The following is a 15,512-nucleotide window of genomic DNA, read 5'->3' on the forward strand; positions in this document are numbered from 1 at the left end:
GCCCTCTTCTTGCCAGGTAAATGCCCAGTGGTGATGCCACTTCCTCTGTGAGTTGTGCTTTGCTAATCCCAGCAGAGCTCTCATTCTCTGCTCTCGGCTCTTTCACTCTGGGCTCTTTTCATTGTCTACTTTAACTTCAGTTTTGTGAGCACCACTGTTTACTAGAATGTGAGCTCTTCAGGGGCAGGGGTTCTGTCTTGTTTTTTTGTGGTTTTTGTTTGTTTTTTTTTTGTTTGTTTGTTTTGTGGTTGATGTTGTTGTTGTTTTGAGATGGAGTCTTGCTTTGTCACCCAGGCTGGAGTGTAGTGGCATGATCGCGGCTCACTGCAACCTCTGCCTCCTGGATTCAAGCAATTCTCCCCATTATAGGCATGCACCACCACATCCAGCTAATTTTTGTATTTTTAGTAGAGACGGGGTTTCACCATGTTGGCCAGGCTGGTCTCAAACTCCTGACCTCGTGATCCACCTGCCTCGGCCTCCCAAAGTGCTGGCATTACAGGCATGAGCCACTGCACCCAGCCCTGTCTTGTTTATCTCCTCATCCCCACGTCCCAGAGTATGCCTGGCACAGAGCGGTCACTCAGTAAATACTCATGGAAAAGAGAATAAAATGAGTGTTCCCAGGAATAGAGGGCTGGTTCTATACCACTTCTCTCCTCTCCTCTCCTCTTCTCTTCTCTCCTCTCTTCTTCTCTTCTCTCCTCTTCTCTTCTTCTCCTCTCTAGGAATGGTCAGATTCAGGGAAAATAATGATGCCACAGGATGATTACTATGCAGAAAGACTTTTTTCAATAAATAAGCATGTTACCTATTTGATCAATGACAAACCTATGATATTGTCACCTACATTTTATAAACTAAGAGACTGAGGTTTAGGAAAGTTTTGCAATCTAGAATTCCATGCACATGCTCACGATACCCACTCCCATCTCAAAGCCGAGGCTCAGGCTGGACTCTGATGAGACAGACCCCAACAGTGACCGGTTGAATGAAGCGGTGCTCTTGCCCACACTGGCCACAGGGGGGCAGCCGAGTGCTGGCGTGAGGGTGGCTTTCTGCCCCACTTCACACCCACCCTCGGAAGATGTGGATCTGAAGGTGCAAGGGGAAAAGCCACCACTGAGGAGAGGCCAGGGGACAGGGGCTGGGGTTGCTATATCTGCTAGAAATAGGTAAAACTGGAGGGGAGTCGGGGAACAAACCACTAATTCCTAGAGTCAAAGGCTGGAGACAGATCATAGACCTGAAGCTTGCATCACCAGCATATTTAATAACAGGCCACAGAAAGCGATGCAGCATTCCTGGATTGAGGGGGTGCTGCAGGCCTGCAAATGAGAGGCACTGACTTGCAGCAGGGGCCGGTCACTGTCAGACCATTGCTGCCTCACACCAGACAGTACAGGCGCTGCACTCATGTCCTCAGAGGCCAGAAGGCAGGGGGCACAGCCAGCACCTGCTGCACCAGGCATCCAGGATGTGTGGCCACTTCAGTGCCCAGGACATGCAGCAGGCCTCAAGCGGGCTGGAAGTGCAGGTCTCCCAGGTCCAGGCCCACACCGAGCACTTCCAGAGGTCCAGTGGAGCAGTTCAGAAGCAGCAGCTGGGTGCAAGGATCCCAGGTTGAGGTCTCACCACAAGCCAGGTATCTCCCAGTCTGTCATCTGCAGCAAGAATGGGCTGAAGGTGGCAGGGGATCCCGAGTGGCAGCAGGAGAGCAGGCTCTCTTGCTGGCAGACGATGTGGGGCTCAGGAATCTGTAGAGAGAGCCACCCCCGTCTTTGCTGCAGAGGGAGCTGCACTATGTGGAGACTGAGGAATGGACTCCATAAACCTCTCACAGGCTTTCCCAGCTTAGGGAAAATCTCAGGGGCTGGAGGAAGGTTAGGGCAAAATCTGAACCCATCAGCAGCCCCAGCCCTTCCCCTATGGACGGTGCAGGCTAAGTGAGCTGGCTAGGAGTTCGGGTGCCTGGCTTCTCTCCCTGGCACTCAGACCTGCACCCATCCCCCACATCTCACTCCCAGCTGGAGCCTGATGGGGTAACAGCAGCACCCACTTCCCAATTTTCCACATTCTTTCCTGCCCACTCAGCCTGACAGCCTTGACCAGGGTCAGAATTCCACAGCAAACATCTCAGTCCCTTCCCACAGGAACACTGAGGTCCCTGGCACACCCCACGCCCTGCCCTCCAAGCACTGGACTCAGGAACAGCAACGGGAGGAAGTTGGATGAAGAAAGCCTTTGCCCCCACCTCTACACCCCCGCCCCAGCCCTGTCCTGGGTGTGAGCAGACACGATGATGCTGGGGGCACAGCCCTTCCCGGCACCAAATCACTCTACACCCTCACACCACAGGAACTTGAGCCCAAAGGCCAAACGGAAGGTCATCAGCCTTCGGCCCTGATCCCTCGGCTCTGACCGCTTGGATTTTTTTCCACGGATGTTTATTCCAGCTGACCCTCTAAGCCCATCCCCCCTCAGGTTCAGGCCAGGAAAGCTGAGCCCAGCTGGCTGAGGAGCTGCTGCCGGCATCTGGAAGACTGCTCCCCACAGCAAGAAGGTAGGCAGGGCCCCGGGGAAGCAGGATGGGAAGGGGGCAGTGGCACAGGGGTTTGGGGGTCCATCCCTGATTCGCAAATGTATGAAGAGAGGCCGCGTTTTGCACCAGCATCTCAAAGAGTGATGAGAAAGCAGGGAAGGGAAGAGGACAGAGTGAGAGGGGCCCCCAAGTGCCAGAAGGGGGCCTGAACTTGGAATCAGGGCCCAGGGTCTGCTTCCAGCTCTGTCATTCATGTGAGCATGTCACTTACTGTTCTCCCACGTGTAAAAGGAAGGGGTTCCCAGTGATCTGGAGACCCTCTCTCCCAGCTGAGAAAGGAGAGAAGAGTATGGGGCCAGAGGGTGACAGGCAAGGCAGCTGGGTGAAACCGGGTACAATCAAGAGAGGAAGTTCCCACCCTCTCCCCCAGCAAAGGGAGGGGGGAATGTCCCCTGGGCCCAGCCCCCTGCCTGTGCCAGGTGCAGTAACAGACACACCACACACACGCCTCAGGGCCCTGGACAACCCTCCCTCCTAGGGGGTGGAGTGGGGGAAGCTGAGGGGGCCCTGAGGTGAGAAGTCCCTGGCTCAGCAAGGCCAGTGTGGTGCCGCTGCCCAGGATTAGTGCCAAATCCTGGGCTGCTGGGCAGGGATCACACGTTGTCGTTAGCTTCGCAGCTGCTTAGCTGCACCTGCCCACACCCTCCCGCTGCCCCTCACAGGCACTCAGCCTGACTCCTTTCTCGGATGGAAACTGGGACCCTGCCCTACCCCAGATAAGCAGGGGAGGGGCTCCAGAATCGGGGGAGGGGGGGCAAGAGAGGCCAAAGTCACCCCTGACAAACACTCCCACCCACAGAAACCCCCAGGGCTCCTAGGTACAAAGCTGAACAGAGGGAAGGAACAGAGAAGGCCTCTCCAGCCCCTGTGGCTCTGTCCCAGGTGGATTTCGCCTGTAGTTACCTTGTCCTCAGGCCATCCAGGCCCTTCCCTCCAGATGGCTCCTGTCCTTGGAGAGACAGAGGGAGACACCCAGACAGAGCCCCCACAGCTGGAAATCCTCAGCCCCACTTCCCGGAGCAGCGCTTCCGAGGCCCCCCAGCTGCGGGGAACCCTGCCATCCACACCCCCCCAACACACACCACACAAAGCTCCTTGCTCTGGGCTACATCTACTCCCCCACCCCTTACCACCCCCTCCCCACGACCTGCGCAGGGTCCAGGGAAGGGCCTTCCACACACCTCCCCATTCCCCAGGGCCACCCAGGCCCCTGGATCTGCCCTCAAACATGACCACACTCCCCTCCCTGTCTCAAGAGGGAGGCCAGGCAAGGAATCTCCCTCAAGCACCCTCCCAGGGAAAAGCCTTCAGGAAGCTGAGGCCAAAGGCTGGAGCCGTCTGCCTGTCTCCTCAGCCCCGTGGAGTGGGCAGTGCTGGGGGGCCCGCAGAGTTGAGCCTAGGACCTATAGGGGCTGGGGCAGATGCAGACCATGGAGGTGAGGGTGGGGGCTAGGGAAGAAGCCCCCAAAGCACACTGTGGCCTCCAGACTCTCTCCTCTGTCATCCTCCTGCCTCCACAACCACCCCACAGTTACACAGCAGCCTCTGTTCGTAGAAAAAGAACATAAGGCTGAACACTTACGATGGGAGGAGGGGGCCAGAGCTGCAGGAGACACAATCCGGGGCGGGGCGGCCTCCTCCTGATCCCGCACACCTGGGTGGGCTGCAGCCCCACCGGCCGTGGACTTACAGAGCTGGGAACCTGAGTCGCTGAAGAGCGACTCATTCTCCAAAGACAGGTGCCTTGCCGCGCCCCAAGAAGCCTCCTCAGTAAGGAAGCTACTGTAGCCCCCCGAACCCCCGCGCCCACACTCCCGCTACCCTCCCTCTCACCTGTGTGGGGCGCGCCGCTTCGGGTAAGGGGTCGGGACCGCAGCAGCCGTCGGGCATGCTCCGGACCGCTCGGAGTCAGGGGCTGCCTGGAGGCCGCGACCACCGAGCGCAGCCGGGCGCCTAGGAGTCGTCGTCGCCGTCCTCTCCGCTGGCACTGCCCGGCTCGGGCTCGCGGGACGCGCGCTGCTCGCGGGTCAGCAGCGCTGTCAGGCCCTGGGCGCGGAGGAGGAGGCCGCCGCCCAGGAACAGGACCCCGCAAAGCACCAGCAGGGAAAGCACGCCGAGCACCACCGCCTGCACCGCGCGCGGCCCCTCGGGGGGCTCCGGCGGCGACGCCGACTGGTTACAGCAGGAGCTCAGCCAGGCGGCCTGAGCCGCGGCGCCCGCCTGAGAGCCGTTCATACTCCAGCGCCGGCTGCCCAGATGTGGCGGGATCGCCAGATGTGCAGGAGCCCAGACTGGCGGGCGGGCCGGCGGCTGCGTCGGGGAGGGAACCAAGGGGCGGACCCCAGGCGCCCTACGCCCCTACCCCTTGCGCAGAGCGCTCGGGCACTTCCTAGACAAAGAGCTCCAGCCGTTGTGGCTACGGCCCTTTCTCCACAGGCCCGGACTCCGGGCCTGCTGTATTTCTTCTCATCCCCAAGGCCCACAGGCACCCCCATGCAAGTCCAGTCAGCCAAAACCAGGAGCCCTGTCCCCAAGAGTCCCTCCCCTTCGCAAAGTGGGCCAAGAGGTACACCTGGGCAGAGCCCTGAGAAGATCCTCAGACCCCATCCCAGCTGCAGGCTGGGGTGCTGCCCCTCTGAGCAGGACACAAGACAAAGGTGATTGTCTCCATTCTTGGGCTTTTTATCCCTAGACCAAAGTTCTATGCTGCTAGGTGGCCCAGGTGGCTGCTGAGCCAGGAGGCACACGGGCAGCCATAAGGGTGAGTCCCACCCTTCCTCGTCCATCATCCCCTTCAGAAGCCTCCTGGGGCTGGACAAGCAGGCCAATGCCTCCTCCACACTCCACAGCAGGGAGACATTCAGGTATAGCAGAGCAGAGCAGAGCATGGGGAATTTAAGGCCCACCCCCACTCCTTTTCTCAGGCCCCATAGGCCAAGGAGAGTCACATTTACAGACCAATGGGAGAGCACAGATTTGATCCACCAGGACTGCAGTCCTGACCCTGGATAAATTAGTCCCCCACTTCAGAAAATCGCAATGCCATAAGGGAAGGGAATGTTACTGTCCCGTCTACTAGGGTAGCCCATTGCCAGCTAGGTGTCCCACAGCCAAGCCAGGGTGGGAGAGTGGAGCAGAGTCCAGCTGCAGAAAAGCAGAAAGACTGGAAAAGTGGACAGAGAAGCAAGACCCTCCTACCAGGTCTACCAAAAAATTCTGTAGCAAGCCTTGAGTCCTCTTCTAAAAAATAAAGTCACTGCCAGTCAACTACCTGTACCAGTCCCCTCAGAAGGGATTAGATTAGCTGATGGCTGTCTGGTAGGAAAACAGGAAGAGTCCCCAGACTGCAGCAGGCCAAGTGGGGGACTTGCTAGAAATTGGCCTTCTTCAACTATAAACCCCCCTCCTGAGTCCTGCAATTCTCTGATGCCCCAGAGATCAAGAGTAGAAACATCACATGGCCAAGGGTGACTCGGAATGGGAAAAGCGCATTCCAAGTGCAAACACTTCCTGGTCATCCTGACTACCTACCCTGCTCCAGGACCATGGACAAGACCCCCCACTCCCACCCCATTTCTCCCTCAGCATCCCTCCCTACACACAATTCATTTAGTCTGGTTAGAACTGGCCCAGAAACAGCCAAAAAGCATTGTAAAACATGGACTGTATTGATGACAGCATAGCACACAATGGGGGCTTGAGTATGGGGGTACAGAAATGAATGTGAGTTACCGAGGCAATGGCAAGGGCCAGCCCAAGCTGGAAGAAGTGTCACCAGATGCCGGATAGTCTCAAGCTGGCCAATGTGTCTCCAGACATGACCCACATCAAATGACCTTTCTGGTGCACATGGGGATCTATGTGCTCTATGAAGACAGAGAAGATACTCTCTGGGGCCATGGTGAAGCAAGACCAGACAACATAAAGGCCAGGGATGTCACAGCTTCCTTAGAAAAGGTGGAGATAACACAGGAACAGAAAACCAAATACATGTTCTTACTTATAAGTGGGAGCTACATGATGAGAACACATGGACACACAGCGGGGAACAATGCACACTGGAGCTTTTTGGAGGATGGGAAGAGGGAAAGGATCAGAAAAATAACTAATGGGTACTAGGCTTAATACCTGAGTGATAAAATAATCTGCAAAAGTTTACAAAAAAAAAAAAAAAAGGAAAGTGAGTTTGGAAGTGTTGAAATAGGGAGTCGATTGGTGGGGGGAAAAGGGAGGAACAGCTCAGTCACATCCAAAAGCAACAGACCCTCACCCTACAATGCACCTTCCTTCATGAGACTGGCTATAGCCACATCTGGGTAACACCTGTTTTGTGTGAATATCCAGCCAAGTACAAAATCTGTCCATTTTCATACACCTTTAATCCCATCCACCCACCCCCCTCATCTTGGAGCAATGCCCTCAACACACACCTGTGTCCTGACAGGAATGCCAGAAAGTGTTAACACGTCAGGCAGACACAAGACAAGGGAGAGATGGCTCAGCCCAAACTCATGTTCTCAACTTTATTCCCCATCCCAGTGGTGGCTCTTCTGTACAGTGGAGAAAGAAGGGGGACCCCACCAGGGCTATGGAGAGACAGTAGAGGCAGGACTGAACCGTCAGCAAAGATTAAAAGGATGACCAGAGGCTGGCAACCACAAAACCAAGAAGCCAGCGGGGGCTGCCCCTTCCAAGTCTCACCAATGACCCAGAGCAGGTTCCAGAGCCCAAAGGCCCAATAGTACAATTCCCAAAAGCCAAGGTCTGGGAGCCATCAAGGAGCATCCAGAGATCCAGCGATGCTCAGAGGGCAAGGGTGTCTTTGATGAGCCTGCGCATGGTGGTGGTGACTGAGGTGCCCAGGGCATCAGTGATCTGGAAGGAGATCTTGTACAGGTAGGGCTGCACGTCCCGCAAGCCTGTGTCAAACACGTTATCCACCTCCGACTGTGTGGGCATCTTGGGCAAGTACTCATGCCGATTCATCACCTCCACGATGTTGATGATCTTCTCGCAGAGTTTCTCACCCACCTTCTCCCGGCAGATCTGCCGCTCCTGCTCTGTGGCCAGGGCTACCACATGCACCTTGACCGTCCACACTTCCCATGGGATGCACTCGTCTGAGAATGGCCAGCGAGACTTCTTCTTCTGGTAGAACTCCAAGGACATCTGCCCCAGCCCATCGCCACCAGAGTTGCGCAGTGCATCCTGGGAAGAAGGGAACGAATGAGCAAGCCAAGGCCTCTGAGTTCCCACCTGTGAGGGCCTGCTTCCCACACCCCAGGGAATTATGCTCTCTTAGCTCTAGTCATCATCCAAGCATGGCAAGGAAACAAGACTGGGAGAGGGTAAACGATTTGGGCTTAGTGACACAACAAACTGCCAGCCTGAAATTGTGTAGTTCAAGCAAACCAACAAAATCTGTCTCCAAGCCCAACTCCTCCAGCTTGGTGAAGAACTGATATTACAGGAATAACTACTGGTCTGCAGGCACGTATTCTGTGCTAGGAACTTAACACACACAATCCCACTGGCTCCTCCCAACAACCCCATCAGCTTTCACCAAGGCACGATGAGGCTTAGAGAAGTAAGGTAACTTGCGAGAGTCACATGCCTATGGATGGCTGGACCAGGGTTTGAATCTGCATTGTCTGATTTCTAAATCCTTGCTTTTCACCTTTGCATTGCATCAAGGGCCTCCTCCTTCCACACCACCCCTTTAGCCCATATCCTTCAAAATGTTCTAATCACCTCGTCAACATTTCCCTCTTCCCCTGTAAACTCTATTTGTCTTCTCCACTGCCAATTAAACATAATTCTTTTGATATTTTTTAAAGAAACTGGGTCTTACTCTGTCACCCAGGCTGGAGGGCAGTGGAGCAATCATGGCTCACTGCAGCCTCGGACTCCTGGGCTCAAGCGATCCTCCCACATTAGCCTCCTGAGTAGCTGATACTACAGACACACTTGGCTAAGTTTTAATTTTTTTTATTTTGTTAGAGACGGGGTATTGTTACGTTATCCAGGCTGGTCTCGAACTCCTGGGCTCAAGCAATACTCCTGCTTCAGCCTCCCAAAGTGCTGGGATTACGGTCACAAGCCACTGCACCCAGTTCACAGTCTCTTTTATGAGCTAAGGAAGAGGGAACTGTAGAGCCCAGTGGTCCTTGCTCAAAAAGAGGGAAACCAAGCAACAGAATGGGGAAGGGAAGTTGAAGGACAGACCAGACCTGGCACTTCTCCCTCTTCTCCCCTGAGAAGCAAACAGGACCATCCAGTCCAATGATTCTGCCCTTGCCACCCCATGGGTGTGAGTGGCCCCATACTCCTCTTCCTAGGGCAGCCAGGACCCTGAAGTTCCTTTCCATCTGAGTTAATACCAACCCAGAGGGTAAGGATGCCTGAAATCCTGAACCACACTCATCAGGGAAGAGGCTCTCCTTCACTGACAAACCAAGGTCAAGTAACCTTGAATGGCTAATGCATCTGTAATGTTTACTGTGTGCCAGCCTCTGTTCCAAACACTGGGCATATTTGACTTATTCAGTCCTTGCAGTGCACACACCCTTTGAGGTAAGCAAGATTATTATTGCAATTTTGAGTGGAGCCGCTAGCCCAAGGTCACACACTTGCTGGGTGGCAGACCCCAGCTCCAAAGCCCATGCTCTTCACCATTCTGCTCCACCTGCCTCTCATGGACACCTGGAGGACACAGGGCTGAGTGCTGCTGCTGCTCTTAAGGGTGACTAGGAAACCACTTATGAACTTGCCCTTTCTGGGTTTGGAGGGACAATGAGAGACAGCTTTCACCTGACACTGGGCAACCCCCTGCAATGAGCACACAGTACCCAGCACAGTGAAGGGCTCTGCAAACATTTATGGAATGAAAGTCAGACACACAGCTCCCCCGTGTTCTAACCCCAGAGCAGATGCCTTCAGGCTCATGCCAGTAATTCAAGACCAGCCTTTAGTTCAAGACCAGCCTGGGCAACACAGTGACACCCCATCTCTACAAAAAAAATTATTTTTTTTTGGAGACAGGGTTTTGCTCTGTCACCCATGCTGGAGTACAGTAGCGTGATCATGGCTCACTGCAGTCTCGAATTCCTAGGCTCAAGCAATCCTCCCACCTCAGCTGCTCAAGCGTCTGGAACTAGAGGCATGTGCCACCACGCCCCACTAATTTTTGTATTTTCTGTAGAGACGGAGTTTCGCCATGTTTCCAGGGCTGGTCTTGAACTCCTGGGCTCAAGCAATCCGGCCATCCCAGCCTCCCAAAGTGCTGAGACGACAGGCGTGAGCCACCAGGCCTGGCAAAATAAATCTTCAAAAATTAGCCGGGCATGGTGGTGGTGGTGTACACCTGTGGTCCCAGCTGCTTGGAAGGCTGCAGTGGAAGGACTGCTCGAGCCCAGGAGTTCAAGACTGGGGTGACATAGTGAGACTGTGTCTCAAAAAAAAAAAGGGAAGAAAGAAAAATTATCTTTGCTACTTTAAAATTTAAAAGTACGCACTCAATGAAATGGTCAAACACTGTGACTCTGAACAAAGACCAGAGGAGAAGGCACACTACCACTCCCACCTCCTGAGGTGACCAACAGCAGCAGCCGGCCGTGTCCCTTCTACATCTTTCTCCTACCCAGGCACACAATGCCACACCACCAAAAGGGACACTCCCATCTTGGATGGCAGCCACCTGAACCAAGCAAGCCGTCCTCTGGGGGAGTTTCATGTGGGAAAGGAAAAGTGGAAGCAGAAGCAGAGAGAGCTGTAGCCAGAGAGGTCAAGACCACAGAAGCAAGGATGGCCCCAGGGGACCTGGCCGCCAACACTGCTCAGCTTCCTGCTCTCCCTTTTCCCCCAGGCACATTTATGAGTGTCTCCCTCCCCCACCACACACACACACACGCGCGCGCACACGCACGCGAGCGCCCGCGCGCCCTCCCCTGAAGAGGAGCTCTCAACACATCTGTTTCTCAGAACCTGAAAGAACCCGATTCACGCACTCAGGAAGAGAAGGCTGGTTCAACACCAAGCTGGGGTGGAGGAGCACTCGAGGCCCCCCTGCCATCTGCTATGCCACACCCTTACCTTGAACTCCCCGACACCCTTACCTTGAACTCCCCAACAACCTTGCGCAGGGCACGATCCAGTTCCTCAGAAGAGACACGCACGTAAGTGAAGTCGATGAAGTCACAGTCAACATCCTGGGTGCCCACGGTGCCAATGGAGTAGGTGCCCTCCTTCTTGTAGTGGAACTTGCCTGTGCTGCGGTGCAGAAGCACCGTGTGCAGCACAGCCAGCATGGCCTCCTCCACCTGCCGCCCCTCCACCGACACCTCCAGCACCTCCGAGCGACAGTTCATCCTGCACCCAGTAACCCACACCAAGGTGCGGAACTAGGATAAAGACAGGGGATCTTCACCCTACCCAAGGGCCACCCTGCAAAAGGAGCGCAGGTCAGAATGCTGACAAGAATAGTCCACGTGTTATCTGTTCACTTCCTTCTAGGCTCAGCTCAGCCTCTGCCTCCACTGGCCCTTCTCTGCATTTTGGCAGCACACACTATCAAAGAATCATCAACTCTCAGGATCAGAAAGTGCAAGAGCTTCAAAGTTATCAGTCCAAATGACAGGCTGGGATTCCATTTTACAGCCTTCAATGTAGTTTACAGCAGATGCTCACTGTGCAACATTTGTCAGGTACTAGACATCAAAGGCAAGCACGGCCCCTGCCCTCAGGCTGACAGGATGAAGAAAAAGCACGCAACTAAACATTATCACCATGGAGAGAGTACAGGGTGGGAGTAAGAAGTACAGAAAGATTGGAGTCTGATTTCCTGGGGCCTTGAATGAACAGGTTAAGGCATTTGGACTCTGTCCTAAAAGCAGCGAAGAGTCAATGCGTCACTAAGCCAAGATCAAATCTGTGCATCAAAAAAGTACCTCTAGGCCGGGTGTGGTGGCTCACATTAATCCCAGCAACTTGGGAGGCCGAGGCAAATCACTTGAGCTCAAAAGTTCAAGACCAGCCTGGGAAACATGATAAAACCCCATCTCTACCAAAAATATAAAAAATTAGCTGGGCCTGGTGGCAGGCGCCTGTAGTCCCAGTTACTTGACGGGCTGAGGCAGGAGGATAACTTAAATGTGGGAGGCTGAGGCTGCAGTGAGCTGAGATCATGCCACTGTGCTCCAGCCTGAGTGACAAAGCGAGACCCTGTCTCAAAAAAAACAAAAATACAAAGTAATAAAATAAATTTTTAAAAAAAAGACAAGTACCTTTGGCTAAAGGGCAAAGAATGGCTCTAAACCGTATTGGGGTAACAAACTGCTCTGAGAAGTGAATGAAGCCATGAAGGCTGGGCTTTAAAAACATGACTCTCACACACACACATATACCAAATCTCACCTATTTCTAGAGACACCCACATCCACAGACTCCAGGGTAAAAACTTGTGGATTTAAGGCACAAAGGCTGGGCACGGAAGTCAGTTAAAGACCACTACAGTAGATGTAGTTACAGAAGCAGCATAATCAGGTGTGGGCGATTTTTCATGTCCTACAGTCCTGGGTTTGAATCCCACCTCATCTACATCTTGCTCTGTGACCTTAAGCAAATCACTCAACCTCTCTGAACTTCTTATCTGTAAATGGGGACAGTAGTGAGAATTAAGGTAACACATGTAAAATACAGTAGAAAAGTGGTTGAAAACGATGACTTGAAAGCCAGACAACCTGGAATGGAACTCCAGCTCTGCCACTTGCTCCATGCTCATGATCTTGGGCAAGCTGCTTAACACCTATCTGCCACATATACAAAAGAGATAATAATGGCTACCTTGAAAGGGTTGAGGGCTGAATGAGCTAGCATGTATAAAACACTTAAATAAGTACCTGACAAATGGTAAATATCCACTAAGTATTAGCTGCTATAATTCATTATTACATTGTTACTGCCAAGAGATGATGCAAGGCTATACCACAGCAGTGGTAGAGAGAGTAGGAAGGAGAGAACAAGAGACTTGAGAACTAGAACATAATAACTAAATACATGCCCAGAGGGAGAGGGAACTTCAAGTTCCTTATAACTCAGAGTATTCAGCTTGCAAACCTCCCCTGACTGGGAATTCACTAGCTCTCACAACAACCAATCAATGTTCAGGAAGTTCTATTCAGTTATTCTGATTTATTTATTTATTTTATTTATGAAATGGGGTCTCACTCCATCACCCAGGCTGCAATACAGTGACACAATCTCTACTCACTGCAACTTCTGCCTCCCAGGCTCCCATCCCAGCCTCCCAAGCAGCTGGGAACACAGGCGAACACCACCACACCTGGCTAATTTTTTGTATTTTTGGTAAAGAAAGGGTTTTGCCATGTTACCCAGGCTGGTCTCGAACTCCTGAGCTCAAGAGATCCACCCGCCTCGGCCTCCCAAAGTGCTGGGATTACCGCACCCAGTCCAGTTATTCTTTCTGCTGAAGAATCTGTCTCTTAGTGCTTCAAACCACTTTTAGTTTTAGTTTTGGTACCCAAAGCCACACAAAATAAGTCTCACCTCTTTTCCACAAGTGAGTTTTTATTTAGGGGCAGCTATTCCACCACCCCCTCACCCTTTCTACAGGCTGAAGGTCCCCAGTCCTCAAAAACATGTCTGTTCCACATAACATCTTATCTGCATGGAATCCTAGCAGCTCTCCTCTAAGTATATTTCACTCATCTGGTTGACAGATGGTGAATATAAAAAGTATATTTCAGTTTGTGTCTGCCCCTTTTAAACTGTTGCTCAGCACAGGATACAGGGCAACGGTCTGTGGACTGCACAGAGATCAGGCCAGCTCTGCCTCTCAGCTGGCGATCAGCTCGCGTCTACCTGTACTATCAAGCACCATTACGTTTTGTTTTTGTCTCTACCACTAGGCAAACAATTCCTATATTCTGCTTATAGGGCAGAGACTATATTCCATTCATCACTATAACGGATAGTACCTTCTACAAAACAACTGCTCAATTGATCCCAACCCAGGAATTCCAGGTTCTTCCAGGGGTTGCTGGATTAGTTTCTCCTACATGCTTGGATCAAGAATGAGAAGGGCTCTCTTGCTCGTTTTGCCCTCCAGTTTTACTCCATCCAGCAGTTTTCTTCCCATCTAGAGACTCCCGGCTCTGGTCCGGCTCCCTTTCTTCCACGACTTCTCCCTCCTGTGTCCCCCGCAATCGTTCACACAAGCCACACATCTCACTTGTGCCCCAAGCCTGGGCTCCATCCTCATTCTACGTGCTATTTTAGGATCCACTCCTCCAAGAAGTCAGTCCTGACCAACCCCATTCTCCTTCCCACAGCAGCCACATTTGGTCTGTGAAAACCTTGTTGTCCCCTGCCCCACACAGTGAGCAGTGAGCAGCACGGCCCACCAGAGTAGGGTCTGGAAAGTCTCGTCCCTCTTGTCCCCCCGAGTGGCAGAGGCTAACAGCCGCCTTCTCAAGCCTGGCTGGAGCACAGGGTGCGCCCATTCCCACCTTGAGTGTAGAGTTTGGAGCACGGATTCCTCAAGCTCGGCTCATGCCCTTCCTCCTCCTCCTCACGCCCTGGTGCGACCTCCGCAGGTACGCTTCAACCTCCGCACGGCGCTGAGCCACAAGAGACCAGCTAAAAGCAAAACCAGAAAGCTTACTTGGCTCCATATCAAGAGACTCCGGACGGACGCAGGAAGGAATTCCCGCCCGGGTCCCGTATCCCCCGCCGCCACTACGCGCGAACCTCCACAGTCCACGTAACCAGGGAGGAACGGACTCCTCGGGTGTCTCGGGGGCGGCGCCCCGCGCCCAGGCTGGCTGGACTCGGAAGCTGGAGGAGTGCCCGCGTTCCACTGCCCCGGGGGATGCCCACGCCGGCACAGGAGAGGGGGCACACGGTTAAAACAGCTCCCACCTCCCAACCACAGTCCACGACCGGCCTCTCAGATGCCACCACTCTCCCGGCAGGCTCCAGACCACCTGGGTCGGAGGCTGAGCCGGGACCGGAAGCCGCCCCGCCCCCCGCGCGCCGGGAAGCTCACCAGATCCCACGGCCCCGGAGGGGGCACCTGCCCGGCTCGCCGGGCCCCCGCACGCATGTGCCGCCCACAACATCCGCGTAGTCACAGAAGCACACGCAGATAGTCATGCGTTGCTCTCTGATCTGGGGGCTGCTCCTTTCGTGGTTATGTCTCGGATTTTAAGAGTTGATGGTGATGAAGATCCCCCTCATGTGGACGAGTCCATTCAGCCCACCACCGAGAACGCTGTGGTGTTTCGGCCCGTACAACTCACTTCCGCCATAGAGACTGGAGGGAAGGAGGAGCCCTACGGGCTCTCGGCCGCCTCCCTAGGCCAAGCGGAGTCATCGGCGGCGAGCCTGGCCGGGAGACGCTGACGCGGTGCCCAACTCAGTCCGGACTGAGAGGTCTGGAAGGAACACTGATCACCGCAAGATGAGGGGCGTACCCCGTAGAGAGAGGTCCTGGAGATGAGCCCACACCGCTGTACTGCAGGACGCCCAGTGGATGGCAAAACTTGAGTTTGTTCAATGTGCGTAACAGAGGGGATCCCTGGCCCTCCACCCACACAGATGCTGGAGAAAGGGGCTTCATCTCTCAGTGTTGCCTTTATGCAGCAGCACTACTTGATACCCCATGGTGACCAATCTGGTGACAGTCCTTCGGAGGCTAGTAATTCGACCATTGCTTCTCTGCGTGACCCTCAACATCACTCATCCTTTCTGATGCTCTCTATAAACAGGTGGCTGTTGTGAGGATCACAGGAGATAACTCATATGAAAGATTTTTGTGACCTGTAAAGTCTAATATGAATACAAGTGTATTTTTAGTGCTGTGTAACTTCCTGGAGCGCATTTGGTTCTCCAT

At 53.7% G+C, this 15,512-nt stretch overlaps 2 protein-coding genes across 5 annotated transcripts in view; both read right to left on the reverse strand.

Annotated features, from left to right (window-relative positions):
- SMIM41 (small integral membrane protein 41) overlaps positions 1–4,986 on the reverse strand; it is a 28,586-nt gene extending 23,600 nt beyond the window's left edge. The window contains exon 1 of the mRNA XM_034935807.2: positions 4,436–4,986. Coding sequence (XP_034791698.1) covers positions 4,556–4,837 — 282 coding nt within the window. The 5' untranslated portion in view covers positions 4,838–4,986 and the 3' untranslated portion in view covers positions 4,436–4,555. The remainder of the gene's footprint in view (positions 1–4,435) is intronic.
- A 2,114-nt stretch (positions 4,987–7,100) lies between these two features.
- On the reverse strand, positions 7,101–15,386 carry ATG101 (autophagy related 101). 4 transcript variants are annotated; one of them, XM_008956454.5, is made up of 4 exons: positions 14,667–15,386; positions 14,128–14,257; positions 10,717–11,044; positions 7,101–7,810 (listed from the first exon to the last, which is right to left on the reverse strand). In XM_008956454.5, exons 3-4 carry the CDS (start codon positions 10,966–10,968, stop codon positions 7,406–7,408), a joined length of 657 nt encoding a protein of 218 aa, XP_008954702.1. In that variant the 5' UTR covers positions 10,969–11,044; positions 14,128–14,257; positions 14,667–15,386; the 3' UTR covers positions 7,101–7,405. The 4 variants fall into 4 exon arrangements, with proteins under 4 accessions (XP_008954702.1, XP_003831121.1, XP_008954701.1 ...); XM_003831073.5 differs by having other exon boundaries at positions 14,369–14,668; XM_008956453.2 differs by lacking the exon at positions 14,667–15,386 and adding an exon at positions 14,540–14,652.
- Positions 15,387–15,512: the final 126 nt, after the last annotated feature.

The sequence above is a fragment of the Pan paniscus genome, chromosome 10, assembly GCF_029289425.2.
Source record: "Pan paniscus chromosome 10, NHGRI_mPanPan1-v2.0_pri, whole genome shotgun sequence".
Classification (NCBI taxonomy): Eukaryota; Metazoa; Chordata; class Mammalia; order Primates; family Hominidae; genus Pan; species Pan paniscus.